The 17,071-nt window shown below is 40.4% G+C and overlaps 1 protein-coding gene across 1 annotated transcript; it reads right to left on the reverse strand.

The window, feature by feature from the left end:
- Positions 1-596: 596 nt before the first annotated feature.
- On the reverse strand, positions 597-15,197 carry LOC136441196 (cilia- and flagella-associated protein 77-like). The gene is made up of 6 exons (XM_066437335.1): positions 14,902-15,197; positions 11,064-11,163; positions 6,496-6,730; positions 5,958-6,063; positions 5,426-5,527; positions 597-2,010 (listed from the first exon to the last, which is right to left on the reverse strand). The coding sequence occupies exons 1-6, from the start codon at positions 14,962-14,964 to the stop codon at positions 1,882-1,884; spliced, it is 735 nt and encodes a 244-aa protein (XP_066293432.1). The 5' UTR covers positions 14,965-15,197; the 3' UTR covers positions 597-1,881.
- Positions 15,198-17,071: the final 1,874 nt, after the last annotated feature.

Here is a 17,071-nt window from a genome sequence, read left to right on the forward strand (position 1 = left end):
GTCCGGTCTTCCATTAGCGATCTCAGCTCTGTTGTTGAAATGTCACTGAGCCCAGCATCCCTTTTTAGATCCCACCTAGCCTAATTGCAGACAGTTAGTCTCAATCAGACTCTTTCGGCCAATGGAATGACAGTAGACACTTTGGCCAAATATGGTGAATTATCTGCCTACTAAAACTGAAGTTTGGACCGATCTTTGGACCAACAAATTCCTTTGTTCACCCCTTTTCTCCTTAATTTCTATTCTTTCATTTCATTTCACTACACATGTAAGTAAGGCATGTTTGGGATATTAAGATCAACAGTCCAGATAAAAGTTGCTCATTTAAGCCTAGTATCATCTTATTTTGGTAGGCAGTGCCATGTTGATCTGAGTGTTAGAAACTATGACAATGCTAAAACTGTTATTACCGAATATCACAACTCACTTTGCCCTGAAAAAAAAATAATATACCATTTTAGTTGGAATCTGCACCCAATTATTCTGTAATAAATATGCAATGATTCTTGATATTGGCAAACAATAAGTCTCTTTCTCTCCCCCCTCCCTCTTTCCCTCCCTCTAGCTGACAGTAAAAGAAAGAGACAACAGTCATGTTCACATTTACATGCAACAGAAATTTATTCGGACACAACCCATGTTGACCCTAGCTAGTCAGCCCCTGGCTTCAACTTAACCAACACTTACTGACAAATAACTCCTCACACAGAACTCTTGGTATCAAATAGTGACAGCAACAAAACAGTTAAACCTCATTTCCTCCGACAAAGTTTTAAGAAAGAGATTTCTTATGATATAAAAAGAAACTCCTCTACATTTTCAGTTGTTGTTTCACTTTGGGCAATGTCGTGTTGTTGCAATCACTCAACAATCTTCCTTCACATATATGTACAAGCAAATGGCTACTTTTACAAAAACATACTGTACAAACATATATAAGTGTGGACATATGTATGCATCATTGATGTACACCCAGGGTTATTCTTTTAACCTATGAGTACTAGTGGATCTGGTTATATCTGACTCAGTACTCTATCATTAGAAATGCTGGACAAAACATTTTCATGCTACTTGTGATAGCTTCATTCCAATGTGATAAGAAAGAAGAAATAATGGCCCAACATCATTGATAAATAAATATCGTCCACTGTTACGAGAAGAAAACAAAGATATGTAAATATTTACTTTCACTCTTTGTCTTGAGATAAAGTAGAGAATTCAATGACTTTGAAGACAAGATGAGTACAATCTAGAAGAATGTCCCAAGACTTGTCTGCCAGATTCTTCAACAATCTTTCTGTGAATGGATCCCAAAATGTGACTGAGGAATTCCTTTTTGTCTGATTTGAATGGTGCAAATAGCTGTAAGCCAGTTAAATCCGACAGACAGTTCATTAACTTGTCAACCTATTGATAGTTAACAATTGGGTCATCACTAAGACTCAGTTAAACCAGTAACTAACCAGACATGACATGAGTGATTACAGTTTGTACCAAATCATCACTTTTATAGTTGGTGGTGTTCAGAATTGGAAAAAAAACAAAAAAACACATGATACATTTTTCATACAAAAACTAATTTCTATCCAAAGTTTTCTCACCAGATTACTGACAGTAACACTGTTGAGAGCATGTTCAATTTGCAATCAGCAAATTCTGTAGATGATTTAATGGCACAGACAATTTCTTTACTGGATGGAATAAAACTAAGATGTTAGCAAAAGTCAAGTGCAGTTAGAATTATTAACACATGGCTTTATTCTGCACTTGCTTTTACTAACAAAATAAATTGTAAGATTAATACACTCTGATGATATGTGTGAAATAGAAATAACCATACATAAGAGGTTAACGACTTTGCATTTGGCGAAATTAAGGACTTTAACTCTTCGCCGCGGCGTAGATTCCGTGGCCGAACACTCCAGTCCGAGACGTGGCGTCGTGAGAATGCGCCCGGAATGCCAATTTTCTCGCCTCTGGTGACCGGAAAGTCTCCAAATGCGGGTGCACCTACGGAAAACAGATGGAATAAGAAAACTCTTAATGCATTTGGGTAAACCCCTAGAGTAAACGCCGCTCGCAATCTACTCTCGTTTCCTTTCAGACAAGGGCCATATCGATGGATGGAAAGCTCCATATCTGTCACTTACGACCAGTTTTAATGCATTTCACACTTCTGAGGGTAATTGCGTTGCGTCTAAAAATCCAAATCACGGATAAGATCTATCGCCAGCCCCGCCATTATTGACGCTGGTGTTCCATTTTGGCGTGGAGCGAGATTGAAAGTGGCAGCGGTTACTGTACTTAAATCCTGGAATTTCATTAAAACTGCATTAAAGGCGTGAAGGTCTACGACCCGGCTTTGTACGCGGGCAAGAAAAAGACGTGTTTGGGGACCTTTGTCTCCCTAATTTGAATTTAGATGAACAATTTTCTGATGGCATCTTGTTTGAAAGTTCTTCAGAGTGTTCCCAGTGATGTTTTAAGGGAAGCCATCGACTGCTTGATGGAGAGACACCCGATAATGACGCCTGATAAAAGTGTTGGGAGTCAGACTCTCTGAGCAGCGAACCGCGCTCGGGCTGCAACTTATTCCCCGGGTTCTCTAACCTTCTCAAACTGCAATCAATGTCGGAAGGAGAATCTTAAGTGCCACTTAGAAAGACAGACAAGTACAATTCTATCATATCTTTCTAATAACAAGAAATATTTATTATGCATTAAGATCTTTGCTATTCTATTTACTTTCAAATTGATAAGAAAGAACTACGAAGTTAAAATCTACTAGTCTGAACTGTACTTGATCTTATTATATATATAATAACATCTATGTAGAAGTTTTTGTCTAAATATTCCACTTTGACAGATTTCAGACAAGTAATGACTGATAAAGCTAACTTTGCTTTCCTAGAATCATGCAATATCACTTAGACTGAATTAAAGATTTTGGCTCCAGATTAATTCAAGATAAGTTCTTGGCAGCCCTGCTGGCTGTTTTTAGATGATACAATAATTTGTAAGCACACATTTGTCTTCTGGAAGCATTTCCAAAATCCCATCATGAAATTGTGAAGTCTTTATTATGTATACCCCAGTGAGTATACATGACTAAGTGCATTATCAACATCATTAGTAGGGCTGTAGGAGTTCAACAGGGAATTAACCAACCGCCTCGGGCGCTTTTTAAAACCCATACGGCATAACAATGAGCTTGGCACTGTGCTTATTTTGCTGAGCAGATGAAGATTCAACACCGCTGAACGATTGTGATTGCTGAAAGTCTGCAGAAAATTTGTATTTGAGTCTAGCAAACTAAGGCTAGGTAATTTGTCTTTGAAATTTAAAGTGACAAACTGTTAACACTGAGAAAAATGGAGATGGATGGATGGCATCAGAAGGGAATAAACAATACTTTGACGAACTCTTCTGTCTTCATTGATAATTTGATTTTTTTGTCCTTTTTTTTTCTAGAATAGCATTTTGACATCATTGCGGAAAAAAATGACATTGTTTGTTTTAAAGTTTTTGATATCAAATTTCTTTATTCCCTTATTTCATCCTTTTTAAAGATATAAATTTTTTCATTGGCACCTTTTTTTACATGATACCATCCATCATAAGAGGAATATTTCTGAGACTGTTTTTGTTTGTTTTTAGGATCTAGGGGAACATTTGCCTTCGTTAATAGATACCTAATTGCCATTTTCAAATTTCCTTATTTTCTGAGTTTTCCAAAATATCATCCCCTGATCTTTCTTCATTGTTCATAAGGAGTTGAAAGTTTTCATTGTTTTGTTAATACTAAGGAGCTTCAACAGGGTCCTCCGTTACACAATTGATAAATTAGCGATTTTCGAAATTAATGTCTGCTTTCTGCTAAAATGTCATCTGGATATCCTAACAGAAAAAAATTGTCTATATCTTTTATTGTTTTTAGATGACAGGGGAACGGTAAAAGTTTTTTCTCTGTTGTCTCTGTTAGTTTGCAGCTAATCTCTGGGGCAGAAGCCTATCACTCCATCAAGCTGCCAGCCTGGATGGGGAGTTTGACTCACTGGGAATGGTTCAATCTGGAGTACTTACATTAGCGCTGCGATGGGGGCTGACGGCATTAACAACTCTATTATACACCTCCAAAGGGAGCCCTTCCAACTACAGATATGCATCAGGATCACAAAGTTGCGTGAAGCGAAATTGGCAAAACGCATATTTGACGGGCGTGCGGCTTTTATCGCGGGACCAGTAAGTGTGTTTAGATTATTCCCCCATCTATCAAGCCTTTCGTTCTTGTACGGTTGGGCTCGATGAAAGTCGACATAAAGTGCCCAAGCCTTCATCTGATCTGCCAACACCCCAATCAATTGACGGCAGTGACGGAATGTTAGTAGGGGTTTTTATCGGGCACTCGGGACATCGAGCTGTAATAACCAAACATTGAATTAGTGGCAAGCAAATTAAAGCTTAGTGACTGGCAATCTCTCGGGGCTCAAATTGTTTCTAAATCAAGAGAAAAGGGCCCTTCGGAGTGTAAGAAGTCATTGATACAGGCTGATGCCATCAAATAGAAGTGAGAGAGTCGTTCGTTTTACAAACTACAAGCGAACATCACGCCATTTGGCGGGATAAAGTGCACAAACGAGCTTGCTTGGCACGCAACCCCTGCCGTTAATGTGCTTTTTACTGAGAGAACACAGCGCCCTAAAGTTTGGAAAATATAGTTTGATGGCAGCACTTAAGGCAAAGCAGTGGAATGTATTTCAGTTGGTGGTTGAACTTTGTGGGCTGGGCAATGTTGAGAGTGGTTTACGCTCTTTGACTATTCAGTGGACGGAGGTGCTCTGTTGGTGAATTCTAAAGACTCCAGTCAACCTGATAAAAAATTCTTTACTTGTTTTACGAGCCACATACATAATTACTGTATGTTCATTTAAAATTATAAGATCTTTCACAACGCTGGCACTCATTACATTACATTATTTTCAAAATGTTCGACTTACTGAAAATGCTGGCTAAATGGCCTGACATTGTACTAGACTATACTTTGTGCTATTCCGGAGTAGGCTTATTTATCTGCTTTTTATTTTTATCAGTTTGTTTATTCCTACTTTGAAGCCTTTGAAGTGTTCAGATGCAGAGGACCTAACATTTGCAGAAGCTAATTCCATAATATGATTATTTTCCCACCAGCATGTAATCTTATTTTGTTACGACGGTTTATTTTCACACTACGTGCAAAATGAAAATTGATCAGTAATAGTGTAACAGTGGGGTCCAAGCGCCTCCAACTGACCAGTCTAACTGGTCTAGACCTTTTAGCCTAGTGGTTAAGGCCTGTGATCTGGCTATCCGGTTTCGGTGTGGGTTCGAATCCCGGGGGCCAGGAGACTGTTCTACTCGCTTCTTTGTTTCAATAGTAACAACTTACCCTTTCAAAGCGGGGCATGTGCCAGAGGGGTGGTGCCTCCACGACTGGGCTGTACTTTCTCAACAACGAAGCCCTCGTTTCATAGATGTTGCCATTTAGGATCTGTGATGGTGCAACAAGAAGTAAGAAGACAGTTTAGGAAAACTTCTTTACTTGCCAAAATTGTAAAAGGAAAGTCGACTCATAACTTGGAACATTTGGAATAAGTGTTATAGATGTCGGAATGCTTGCAATGTTCCATGTTTTATCTTAGTAATGTGACTCGCAAATATTACACCATCAGTTTGTTGGTGCTTAAGATGTTCTTAAGCCAGATTCATACTGATTGATTGAATGGATGGATGAATGAATAAGCAAAGTGAATGAATGAATATATGAATGAATGAAAAAGGAATGAAAGTTGGATATTAGAGGTCTTTGTCACCCTTTTTGCTCCTAAATTATGAAATGCATGGATGAGAAAATGTAACAGTTTTGTTATTTCTGTTCTGTTGGTTCTTGCTAATGACTGAATAAATGGGGAAATGTGTACCTTTTTCTGTTGCTTCTCGCGGTTGGTCAGTTCTGTTAGCCTCCGCTGCTGCAGCCAGCGGTCCTGGTACTTGTGCTCTAGCAGATCAAACACAGGTGTGGACGGTCTGGGGACGAATCAGGGAAAAGTCTGTTTAAATAATCAAGTATTAGAGAATAAAGGGAGAAGATTCAGTTTGAGTTTACAGGGCACACAAAGGGAGAGTGCAAAGAAGCAGACCTGAAAATATTTTCATCAACCGAGCGATGATGCAATCAAGGTTTTATTTTTCAATCTTTTTGTGTCAATCTTGAATTTTTAAGGTAATTTTGTTGACATGGTACTTTTAAGGAGCGACAACGCCCGGGAATGATGATGTTCTCCTGTCTTTGATGATCATTAGTAAAAGTGGCTCATAGAGCAAAAACACACAAAAAAACATCATTGAGTAAAAATAACACCTAACAACAATATCTTATCTTTTTTATAGAATAAACTATATTTTCAGTACAACATCAATTTCAACAATTGACCGGGATGATCGTAAAATCCAAATCACCTTGTGGAAATGCCAAAGGTCATGTCGGGTGGAATGCGTCTGGTGCGGATTTTGTTCTCGCTTGGCGACATTTTCCGCCGGATGTCGTGGTTGGCGCGGAAGTGGTAGTGTTCCCCCGATGTGACCAGGCCGGCCTTGATTGCCGCACGGTTGAGGCCGATGAAATCCCGATCCCGTTTCTGCTCGCCAGGTTTGGATGTCATGGATGGTAGCGCTGCGTTCCAGTTGCCCATGGCTGGAAAGACAGAATGGCAGCCTCATGTTAGACCACACATTACAATGAATGTCATGCTTGAGTGAAAAAAAGTTCACTCCTCTGTGGATTTCAGAAGGATCCGTATTGAAACTGAAAAAGCTTGGAATAAGTATGTTTTACATTTAAGAAAAATGAATCAAACAAACTACATATCAAAGTATTCATAACAAATTCAGCAATAACAAAATCAAATATGCATGTAATACTAAATACACCACAATCAAAGTCATGCATTTAGCTATATAGGATGAAGTCTCTAGGAAATGATTTGGTGTATAATTTGAGAGATTTAAGTTTTTAATCCAATTAGATTTCAGTTCAAAAGTGCCCCATCGTGTGTTGTTTTTAAAGCCAGTTTTTGACAGTCATGACTCAGTACCTTTCTTATAGATCTAGCTTTCACAATTTGTTAATCTGTCGGATCTACTTCTTTTTAGACTTTGAGGTTTGAAGGTCTTTGAAGATCTGCATTGTATGATAATGACATGACCACAACCTACATGTAAGTAGTCTGACACATTTCCTGTTGCACAATAGTTGGGCACTGTACATCTTTAGCAAACGCTTTGCACATGTATACTGAGCTGAAAACTGCTACACGGAACAATCCAAACCTATTCTACCTATTGAGTCTCAATGGGGTATTGAGTTTCTATTGTGCAAGTCGGTAAACCCTTCCTTTTGTCGACAAAATCCAGCTTGAGTGTTCAACACTTTGTAGGTCTAAGCAGCGGAAGGTGCGATAAAGTTGGTAGCTTATGCGCCATCTTTGGCAACCAACGCCAAAAATAACCGTCTTTATGGAGATCAGGCGGAGGTGTGGTAATTTCAGGTTGTTCGCCTTTACGGCCACCATTTTCTGCCCATTTCAAAGAAAATTTAAGCTCTAAGGCAAACAATGGGAACAAAGTGATGCAAGCCATGCGGTATGTACGAGAAGACCTGGATGCTATAAAGGGCAATTACCGGGAGTTAGGCTCTGAAAGGGCTCAGATATTACAAGTGTACACAGGATTCAATGTCTCACATAAGTACACGCCACAAATTGTGCGGAAGATCTGAGGATCAAGTCTTCGAAAGGAGAATCGATTTGCACCGACTTGTAGGATGTCATTACAGGAAACACTTAGTATAATCGGCTGGAAAAAAGTCTCCAACATAATACAATTGGATCTTTCGGACAAACTTTCTGGCTTTGCGGTACACTTTGAGGTGTAAGAATGGGCTAGCAGGTGGGGAGACTGCCAAATCACGGCTAACTTGAGAACACCGTTGGATTTCCTATCCGAAATTGGCCAACATTGTTCTCATACTTTAATGCTACTATAATGATGCAATTTTAATGCTTAAACAAATTGTACTAAAATATGTGCTAAGCTATACCATTTTTTGGTCATCTCGAAGAAACCCGAGGCCGGCTTGACAACAAAATACACGGCAACAGTTTGGAAAGCGAGGATCAACCGTTGAACCAGCTGGCATAGTTTTGTCGTGGAGACTTTAAGCACCAAACCATCCATGGTCAAGTTTACGCTGTGAGTTTTTATGCTCCAACGAAGACAAACACAATTAGTACATAAAGGAAGCGTGAAGTTTGACGTTCAATTTCACGCTTGGAAGAAGCGCTGTTCTGAACTTTTTACAGTTTTCCACAACAGAAAGCTGTGGCTACATTGTTTTTGAAGACAAACCTCTTAAAGACTTCAAAATGGGCAGACAGAGAAACAGAGGAATGAAACTGTGCAGAACATCAAACAGGATGCTTATCCAAGTTCCTTTTCTGCTTTGTGCAAACGCCTTTTGACAGCGGGTTACGCTCAACTTGCCGCACAATTCACCCAACTTCAGCCTTGTGAAAAGACGAGTCAGGAAACCGATTCTTTTCAAATTAGCCGCAGCCGCGTCATATTAGAAGCCTAACTTGCCATGGCCGACACAAAACCTACGACATCCCGGCAACGTGGCGTATGCGGTAAACAAATGCCAGGACTTTTGAACGCTTTATGGTCGAGCGAGGGACAACAATATCTTCAGCTCTTAGGGCATCGTCAGTATGTACCAATTTTAGAATGGCAGAAATTTACCAAAGAAAACAGTCCAGATACCGGAATAAGCAGCAAATACCGTTGCCTGCCAAACATAGCTTCTGTTTTGTTGCGTTGGCAGGGTTGTAACTCGCCATCGCAAGCATCATTGCCTTTCAAATACAACTCGGTCTTGTTGGGGGATGGGAGACATACAACTTGCAATGGCAAGCATGCCAGTTTTCCATGCAACACTTCCTTGAAGAGTTAACCGTCCAGTAAATAGCTTCCCATGTTTTGTGGATGCTCATATGCACAGAGAAAAAAATGTTTGGCAGCAATATTTTTCTTTGCTGATTCTGAAATGTTTTGAAATGAAAGTCACAACAGGAATGCATTGCTAAATAGATCAACTGGGCCATTTTAAAATGCCAAGTTACCCAAGTCATAAATATTTGCTAGATCTTTTTCTGACAGTATTGCAAGTGTCGTGAAATTCTAACAGAATGAGTTTATAAATCTAAAGTATCTTTGTCAATTTGAATATGTCTTGTCAACTTAGCCCGTTAACTCAAGTTTGTCCTCTTTTGCTTCTTGTTGAACAGAGATCGCAATGAAGACAGCTTGTGTATGATTCATGCAAACGAAGGAACTGAACTGCCTGTAATTTCCTACCATAAAAGTAAGACAGCATGTAATTTCTTGAGAGATGCCCATTGCCGGAGACACCGCGCCCTCCCCACCACTTACCACTCATTCTCTAACCACCCAACTGGGGTGATCTCACGTCACAACAATTTTTTCTCACCCGCAAACGGGCAAGCTTTGTGTCAGACCGGACACTTGTCGTTTAAGAACCTTTTAATTTACTTAACGTGGTCTTTAATTAGGGAGAGACGACTTGAGAGCAATATGGGTAAATACTCCGGGACCCGCCCATTAAGTGGTGTAATAGCCAGTGGTGGTTGAAAGGGCAGTAATTGTAGAAAGGAAGAAATGCCAGAAGAGTGAGCTAAGGGTGATGTCATTTCTCTCCACTTAGATTGGTAGAAAACCTAAAGTCTAAATAGATCAACTGTGCCATTTTAAAATGCCAAGTTACCCAAGTCATATGTATTTGGTTGATCTTTTTCTGACAGTATTACAAGTGTACCAGTATTATGACATCATTGACATGGCAATATCATGGGTTTTATATACTACAAATATCACATGGAGGAGGAAATATGACTGTGCCATCAAAAACACAATTTTCAGCTGATGAAACCAAATGTGCTTTACACCTCGAATCAAAACCGTGTTTCTTGGTATGACCAACTATGACATTTTGGCTTGTTTCTTTCTCCTCCATTTGTTTAAGCTGGTTTTGGCAAGCAAAGAGTTGCTGATGACTTTTGTAGAAGTGAAAAAGGGTCTCAAACAAGGCACTGATATCTTAAGATTTTTTGGAAGAAAGCTATACAAGAGACTTTCTGTATGTTTTTTTTCAAGTTAGGTGTTTCTTTTTAATGAGAAATCCTCATCTATCTCATACAAAAGATGTTATATCAGTTATGTCCACTTGAACTGTTGGTTATCTTTCTTTCCTGGATAAACAACAGCATGTATTACTAATGTAACACTGGTTTTGAAACAGGTGGCTCCAATTCACACCCACCTGTGAAGTAGGACTGTACCATTTTAAGCAGTCTCAGGGGAGTCTTTAATACAAACTCTTTTCTGTGTACAGTAGTTTGTAATTTAGAATTGGGCAATAAAACAATCTACAAGACAGGTGAATAGTGGGAGGAATAATGCATTTTCATATGAGGAAATACTTTGATGTATAGAGCAAAATTTAGCTACAACACCATTTTAGATTTGGAATTTTTTGTCTGAAGCACTTGCAATTTGTTTGATAGTAGACAAAATCTAGAAATGAGACGCAAATGATTTGTTGGACGATTTGAGACAATTTTGCTCCAAGGCGATGACAGGGAGAATTGTTCTGCCCAGTGTGCCAGAAGCGCCCTCTAGTTGTAAGAAAGCAGACTGCAGCTTAGATAATTTGAATACACTGTACAGCTCTGATATGCCACCTAGAGGACTATTGTGGAACTGCAAGGACATCTCAACCACCGCATGTGTAAGTAAATTAAATATGCCATTGATATTCAATAGTTAAATGGGAATAACGATGTACATGTATGTGCAATGCCAAAAACTGCAGCTGAGACTATACGAATGTATTGGGCAGCTCTGATATGCCACCTAGAGGACTGTTGTGGAACTGCAAGATGTGTTGTTACCTTCAGCAGTGCCTCCGTCCTTCCCTGTGTTCGGTCTGCCGTATGTGAAGTCATCGGGAGGCAGGGAGAAGCCTCGCTTCAGTGGTCTGCCAAGCTGGGACTGAGGGATGGACAGAAAATAAAGTGTTATCAAAAAATCTGATCAAAGAAATACACCCATGTATGCAACATATTCAATAAACAAATGAAATGCAAATATCTTGAGAGCGTTGGATACATATGTGCATGGTGACGACTATTGTAATTGGAAGGAAGAAAGGAACTTGCATTTTTTAAGAATGGAAAAAATTGATGTTTGTAAAGTGTAGATTTATGTGACATCAGAATATGCAGATCATTTTGCCATCAATGTCTTTCTGTAAATGTCAATGATAAAAAAATCCCATTATACCTTTGAGAAAAATGCTTAGGAATGATGTGAACTTACATGAACATCTGCGCATATAACTTCATAATCAGGGAACAACAAAACACTTTGTAAAGACTGTTTAGTCTGCTTTTCTCCTGCTATTGGCTTTTGTGATGGATACCATTGGTGCATGCAACAATCCAATTCTAGAACTGTTATCAATATTGGTTGTGACAGAATAAAGAAGTTATGAATAGTCCTCCTCTACATCTGGGTTAGACATAGTATTGGTCCTGACTGTAGCCATGCACCTGTTCTATTGTTTCTGAATATAGTTGTTAAGTAAACTTTCTGACTAAAAAGATAAATCATTAATTAGCCTGGCATGTTTCTAGCATTCTCCATCCTGAGGTAGACTTTTGACACCACCTTTGTGTTGGTTACAGTGTTTGGGAGTTGGTAGCAGTTGATTTACAAGAGAACAAATGTATATGAGAAAAACAATGGTATCTAAAGAGCATTTGTAGTTACACTCTATGTAAAACAGTCTGGAATGATCTTAGGGGTTCTTACACCTTGTTAATATAACTCAATGGCTTTTCAGAGCCAAAAATCAATTACCAGACTTTTTCAGATATCCCAGACACTTTTGTCCGACAGTCACACTTCAACTGTGCGAAGAACCCTTGTCATCGTTTCACGAACAACTGAATCACCTCAAGCCTTTTCCACTTCAACTTAATTTAGTAATATCTACAACTGTACAGTTACTACAATCTTTTACATACCGGTATGAAGATTTTTACTAGATGATCTTTACCATTTAAATGTTGAAGCACACCTGGTCTGTTACCATGGCAATATCCCAAGATGCATTCCTGTCTTCAATGCTGCTGTGGCTAACAATGGCTGACAAGGGGAAATTTTGTCTGGCTCTGGCAGCCAAGGCACTTAACAATACTTCAGTCTGCCTCTTAGAAACCTAATCATGTGAAAAAAGGTTTGATCTCAAAAAGGGAAAGGATTTCAAAAAGAAAAAGCACAGAGGTTTCTATAGTAAACTTTTCACAACATCTCCCTGTCATGTTTTGTTGAGTCTCATACAGATAAAAACTGCTACAATTCCACCTAAACCTAACAGGAAATGGTGGTCAAGACTAGAGTTACGTTGCTACGGAAAGTAATTCACTCTTTCATGGGCTGTTCGTCAATAATTCAGCAAGAGGTCTGCCATTTTGCACCATTAACAGGTTTTCTTTTTAAACCTAACCAACAGGGAATTGGGTGCCAAATGGCTACTTCAGAGTGCTTAAGGTTAACAAAGGAAAAGTGATGCATGTTAGATGTGATACAACTGGACATTTGTCACCCATGACAGTCTTTAAAAATTCAGGAGATTAAGTTGGTCCTCACTGGTTTTGCTGGCTGATGAAACAGAGGATAGTCAATGTTACCATTAAAGGCTAAGTGCACAAATTTCTAAGAAGTACCATAATGTGCAATTTCAAAGAAAGTACAGGTATAAGTTATTACTAATCAATTTTGATGAAAACTCCTAGATTTGAGTGGGAATTACATCAATCTTGTCATCCAGGAGTTTAAAGGGAAAAATCGAATTTGGACAAACATCCTTCTCACAATTTGCTTCACTCACTGGAAGAAGATTATTGCATTTGGGCAGGTTACAGTCAAACTTTGTTACAGCACTTACAATGGAAAGCTTTTCTCATTTACAAGGTATGCTGATGTAATAACAGCAATGTCATCTGACCGGCGTGACAACCAGTTAATGTTACTTTCCCTATTTTATGCTGTTCATTTTGGTATAAAAATAAAGAAATGATAACTTATAAGCTAATATAGGATAAATACAAAATCAAACAGTTACTGGTGAAAATAAGATACCATAGCAACACCTTATACAGAACAGGTGTTGCAAATCTGACATTAGAGAGACCCACCCTGAAAAACACACCTCAAGCCCATCTAGGTAGGGGGTACCTTTAAAACTGGGAACTTAACCCCTGAAGAGGACCATAACACTGCTATTGAGGTTGAGTGGACGTGTTTGGGTGTTTTGGAGTCAAATGTTAGATGTCAATAGCGCCAAACAAAACAGTCCGATGGTTTATTCTTTGACCAAACAAAGACAGTATTTGTATCCAATGCCCCGCAACGCACGCTCGTCCAGCCATGTTAGGATAGAAGTCGGATATGTTTTCAGGTAAACCTAAGGAATGGCTTTAGTGACGGCTATCCCCCTTGCACCTGAAGGTTTTGGTGTAACATTACCTCGTTACCTTAAATTCTGACAGCGGAACTTAAGGAGCTGGGCTTGGTTCAAGCATTATTCTGTGTCTGATGTAAAAGCAATGTTTCTGCTTTACATGAGCAACCAATGAAAGTGTTGTCAATTGGTGTTTGACCCATAGTCTTTTAAAGGAGCATATTGTAGAATCTGGCCAATCGAAACATTTAAAGAAAATGTCTATTTTGGGTCATTTTTCTACATCATAACTTGAATTTACCTTACATTACATTGCATAGCTATATTCACAGCCTATGAAAGTGCACTTTCCGCCTAGGGAGTTTTCGGTAGGGGACTTCACACGGCTTGCTTTTGTGTTGTTAAGCAATGCTGGAACTGTGAAAATTTACACAAATATATTGAAAATTACATTGTGCAATGTAGTTGCAAATGTTAATCTGAAGGGAGGTTTTTTAAATTCTACAATACACCCTTTTGATTTTGTTGTGGAGGCAAATTAAGCTATCTTACAAACAAGATAAGTGATGCTCAAATATTGTATTAAAGCTAAAACAAGTTTACTTCAAGATCACGATAAAGTCTGAATTTGTATCTTTTGCAGAAATTTTATTCTTTTACAAATGTCTCTGCTCTGCAGACCACTGGACATCATATCCTAGACTAGACACGCTGGTTTCTTGTTTATCTCTAAAGAAAATCTTGTAACATGATCTGTTGTTGTTAACGCCTTGGGGAAAACTTCCTTGGCTTGGTGGCTATGATACAGTAACAAACATACAGCAAAACAAACTGAAAATTCACTACTTCAACGCTTGCAATCATTAAGGTAACCCAATATTCCTTTTCAGGGGAAAAAGAAAACTATTAATTGAGCATTTTCACCAGACAGCACTTTTCAAAAGGAAAGATAAGAGGTAGAATTAATTTGAATGGTAAACATTGGTGAAAAAAAGACCATTCAGCTAACCCCCCTCCCCCTGATTCTAACGTTATCAACCAAAAATTGAACGTCAACAAAACAATAACGTCCATATGTATAATGTCATAGAAGGGCACAGATATCCAAAATTATGACAACCAGTAAAAGCAGTGTGGCAAAGTCAGAATTTTGTAAATTAAGCTGGGAAAAGTGCGAGACACTCTGATTTAATTTAAGGGCACTTGAATCTCTTCGGTCTGATAACCACATGGTGCCGAAATGTCACAGAATGTCTTCTTACCTTGGCCAAAAGCGGGTTGTCGTTCATGGAGTCTCTGTACAGTCCTATCCGGTCCTGTGCCATCTTGTTCACCTGTTCCTCGTGGTTTGGACGTCCGGGAGCCGCAGAAATCCTTCTAATTGAGCCGGCGATCGCCCTTGCCTATCAACTCGCACGCTACTCAATGTTTTTCGCTGTTGTGTAGCGGGGAGGGGCGTGGTCTGTTTCCCTAGCAACTGTTGCTACAATCGGGTCAGATGACTGAACTGACCAATCGCAGGGCGGCATTTGGCGTCGTGGTGACAAGGGCTGTACCATGATGACACATGAGAGGGGTGGCTATAGCAAACCCGGAAGTGACAACAAACATGACGTTTTTTCTTCGTTTTGAACGTTTTCCATCAATTTTCCGACAGAAATTGAAGAGAATACCATTGACTAAAAACGTTGGTTCATCTTCTTATTAGAATTCGATATCGACAATGTCTTACCATTTTGAAACTAGAAAAATTTCGGTAGGCTTTCTCTTGTTGTCCCCTAACATATTGTACACGTAAACTTATAGCTATCTTCACTGCGCACTGATTGGTTAATCCTGAATCACATGATTCCCACTACCAAATAAGTACAGCGGAAGATCACCCATCTGCCTCTTGTTTGGATTCATCCGCGCCGCCGGAGGTCGCGAGTGAGTTCACGACCAGGTCCTCGGCTGCACGAACGCATTTTGCCGTTGTGGAGAGTTTTTGTTGCGGGGGAAGTGTGCCGGGCGGCCGGGCAAGTTCTTCTGGACCGAGATTTTTGGCGGCCACAGCCCGAGGGGAAACAGGCCGCTAGGATACGGCGACAGATGCGGCAAGCCATGCGGGCCAGGCACTCGGTGTGGTCGTCCGTGACTGCGTCGGGAAGCGAACGATGTTTCGTCACGTTTGAAGGTCGGAATACCGACGGACACTAGAACCCTGTGTCTTGCTGACGAGGTGAAGCCTCTAAGTACAGCGTTTGGGTGGAGAGTGCGGTAAAGTGACTTGTTATTTGTTGCCGTTTTCTTGAAGTTTTGATTTATTCTTTTTCGAACGCCGTCTGCACACGTGTTGATTTACATTTGTGTAGGTGTGTGTCTGGCGTCAGCTTTTCTGGCTTTTGCACTGCATGATTTGCATTTGATATTGTGCGCGGGGAGGGCACTTTGGGAGGAATGGGTCTGGAACGTGGTTGAAGTACTTATCTTAGAAGGGAGGGAAACTCGTGACAAGAATCCCATAGTGACCATGTTCGGTGTGTGCCGGCATGGCGGAGGACTGCTCGAGTGGGTTTTAGGTGTTTTTTGGTGTCCCATCCGTGTTTCTGACGTTGATGTTCTTTTGGTATTGAAGTTACAGCATGGCCACCGAGACCCGAGCCGTCCAGACATAATGGCCCAGACAGGAGATACCGAGGAGGGTGCCGCCGCCGGCTTCCTCGGCTGCGTTGACGTCGCTGCGGTGGGCGCCATCGGCACCACAGGGGATGCGGTTTTCACTGGTGCCGAAGGAACGACGGATTCCGTCCACTCCGTTAGAGCGACAGATTTAGCTAAGATAAAGGTTTGGGTGGAGAGTACGGTAAGGTGGCTGTTGCTATTTGTTGGAGTTCTTGAATTTTTGCTGATTTGCATTGGTGTAGGTGTGTGTCGGGCGTTAGCGTTTTGCAGCTGCGTGATTTGCATTTGATATTGTGCTTTGGGAGGGCATTTTGTAAGGATTTGGTTTGGAACGGGGTTTGGAAGTGACTTTGTTTAGAAAGGGAGGGAAACTCGTGACAAGAATCCCTTGTGACCATGTTCGGTGTGTGCCGGCATGGCGGAGGACTGCTCGAGTGGGTCTTAGGTACTAGGTGCTTTGGGTGTTTTATCCGTGTCCCTGACTTGCTGTTCCTTTGGTAATGAAGTTACAGTTGGCCACCAAAATCCGAGCCGTCCAGATAGAGGACACGATTAAAGTGCAGTGGATGCCGTGGACGCCGCCTCCAGCTGCCTTGGCTACACTGACGCTGTTGCAGCGGGCTTCACCAGGACCAGTGACAGGGGTTGCAGGCTCCACTGGCGCCGGGGGAACGACGGACTCCGTCCGCTCCGTTAGGGCGACAGAATCAGCAAGCCTTGCTGGCCCAGAACACTTGGAATTCGCCCGCAATGTCGTTGAACGTGTCT

This window comes from Branchiostoma lanceolatum, chromosome 9 (genome assembly GCF_035083965.1).
Source record: "Branchiostoma lanceolatum isolate klBraLanc5 chromosome 9, klBraLanc5.hap2, whole genome shotgun sequence".
Lineage (NCBI taxonomy): Eukaryota > Metazoa > Chordata > Leptocardii > Amphioxiformes > Branchiostomatidae > Branchiostoma > Branchiostoma lanceolatum.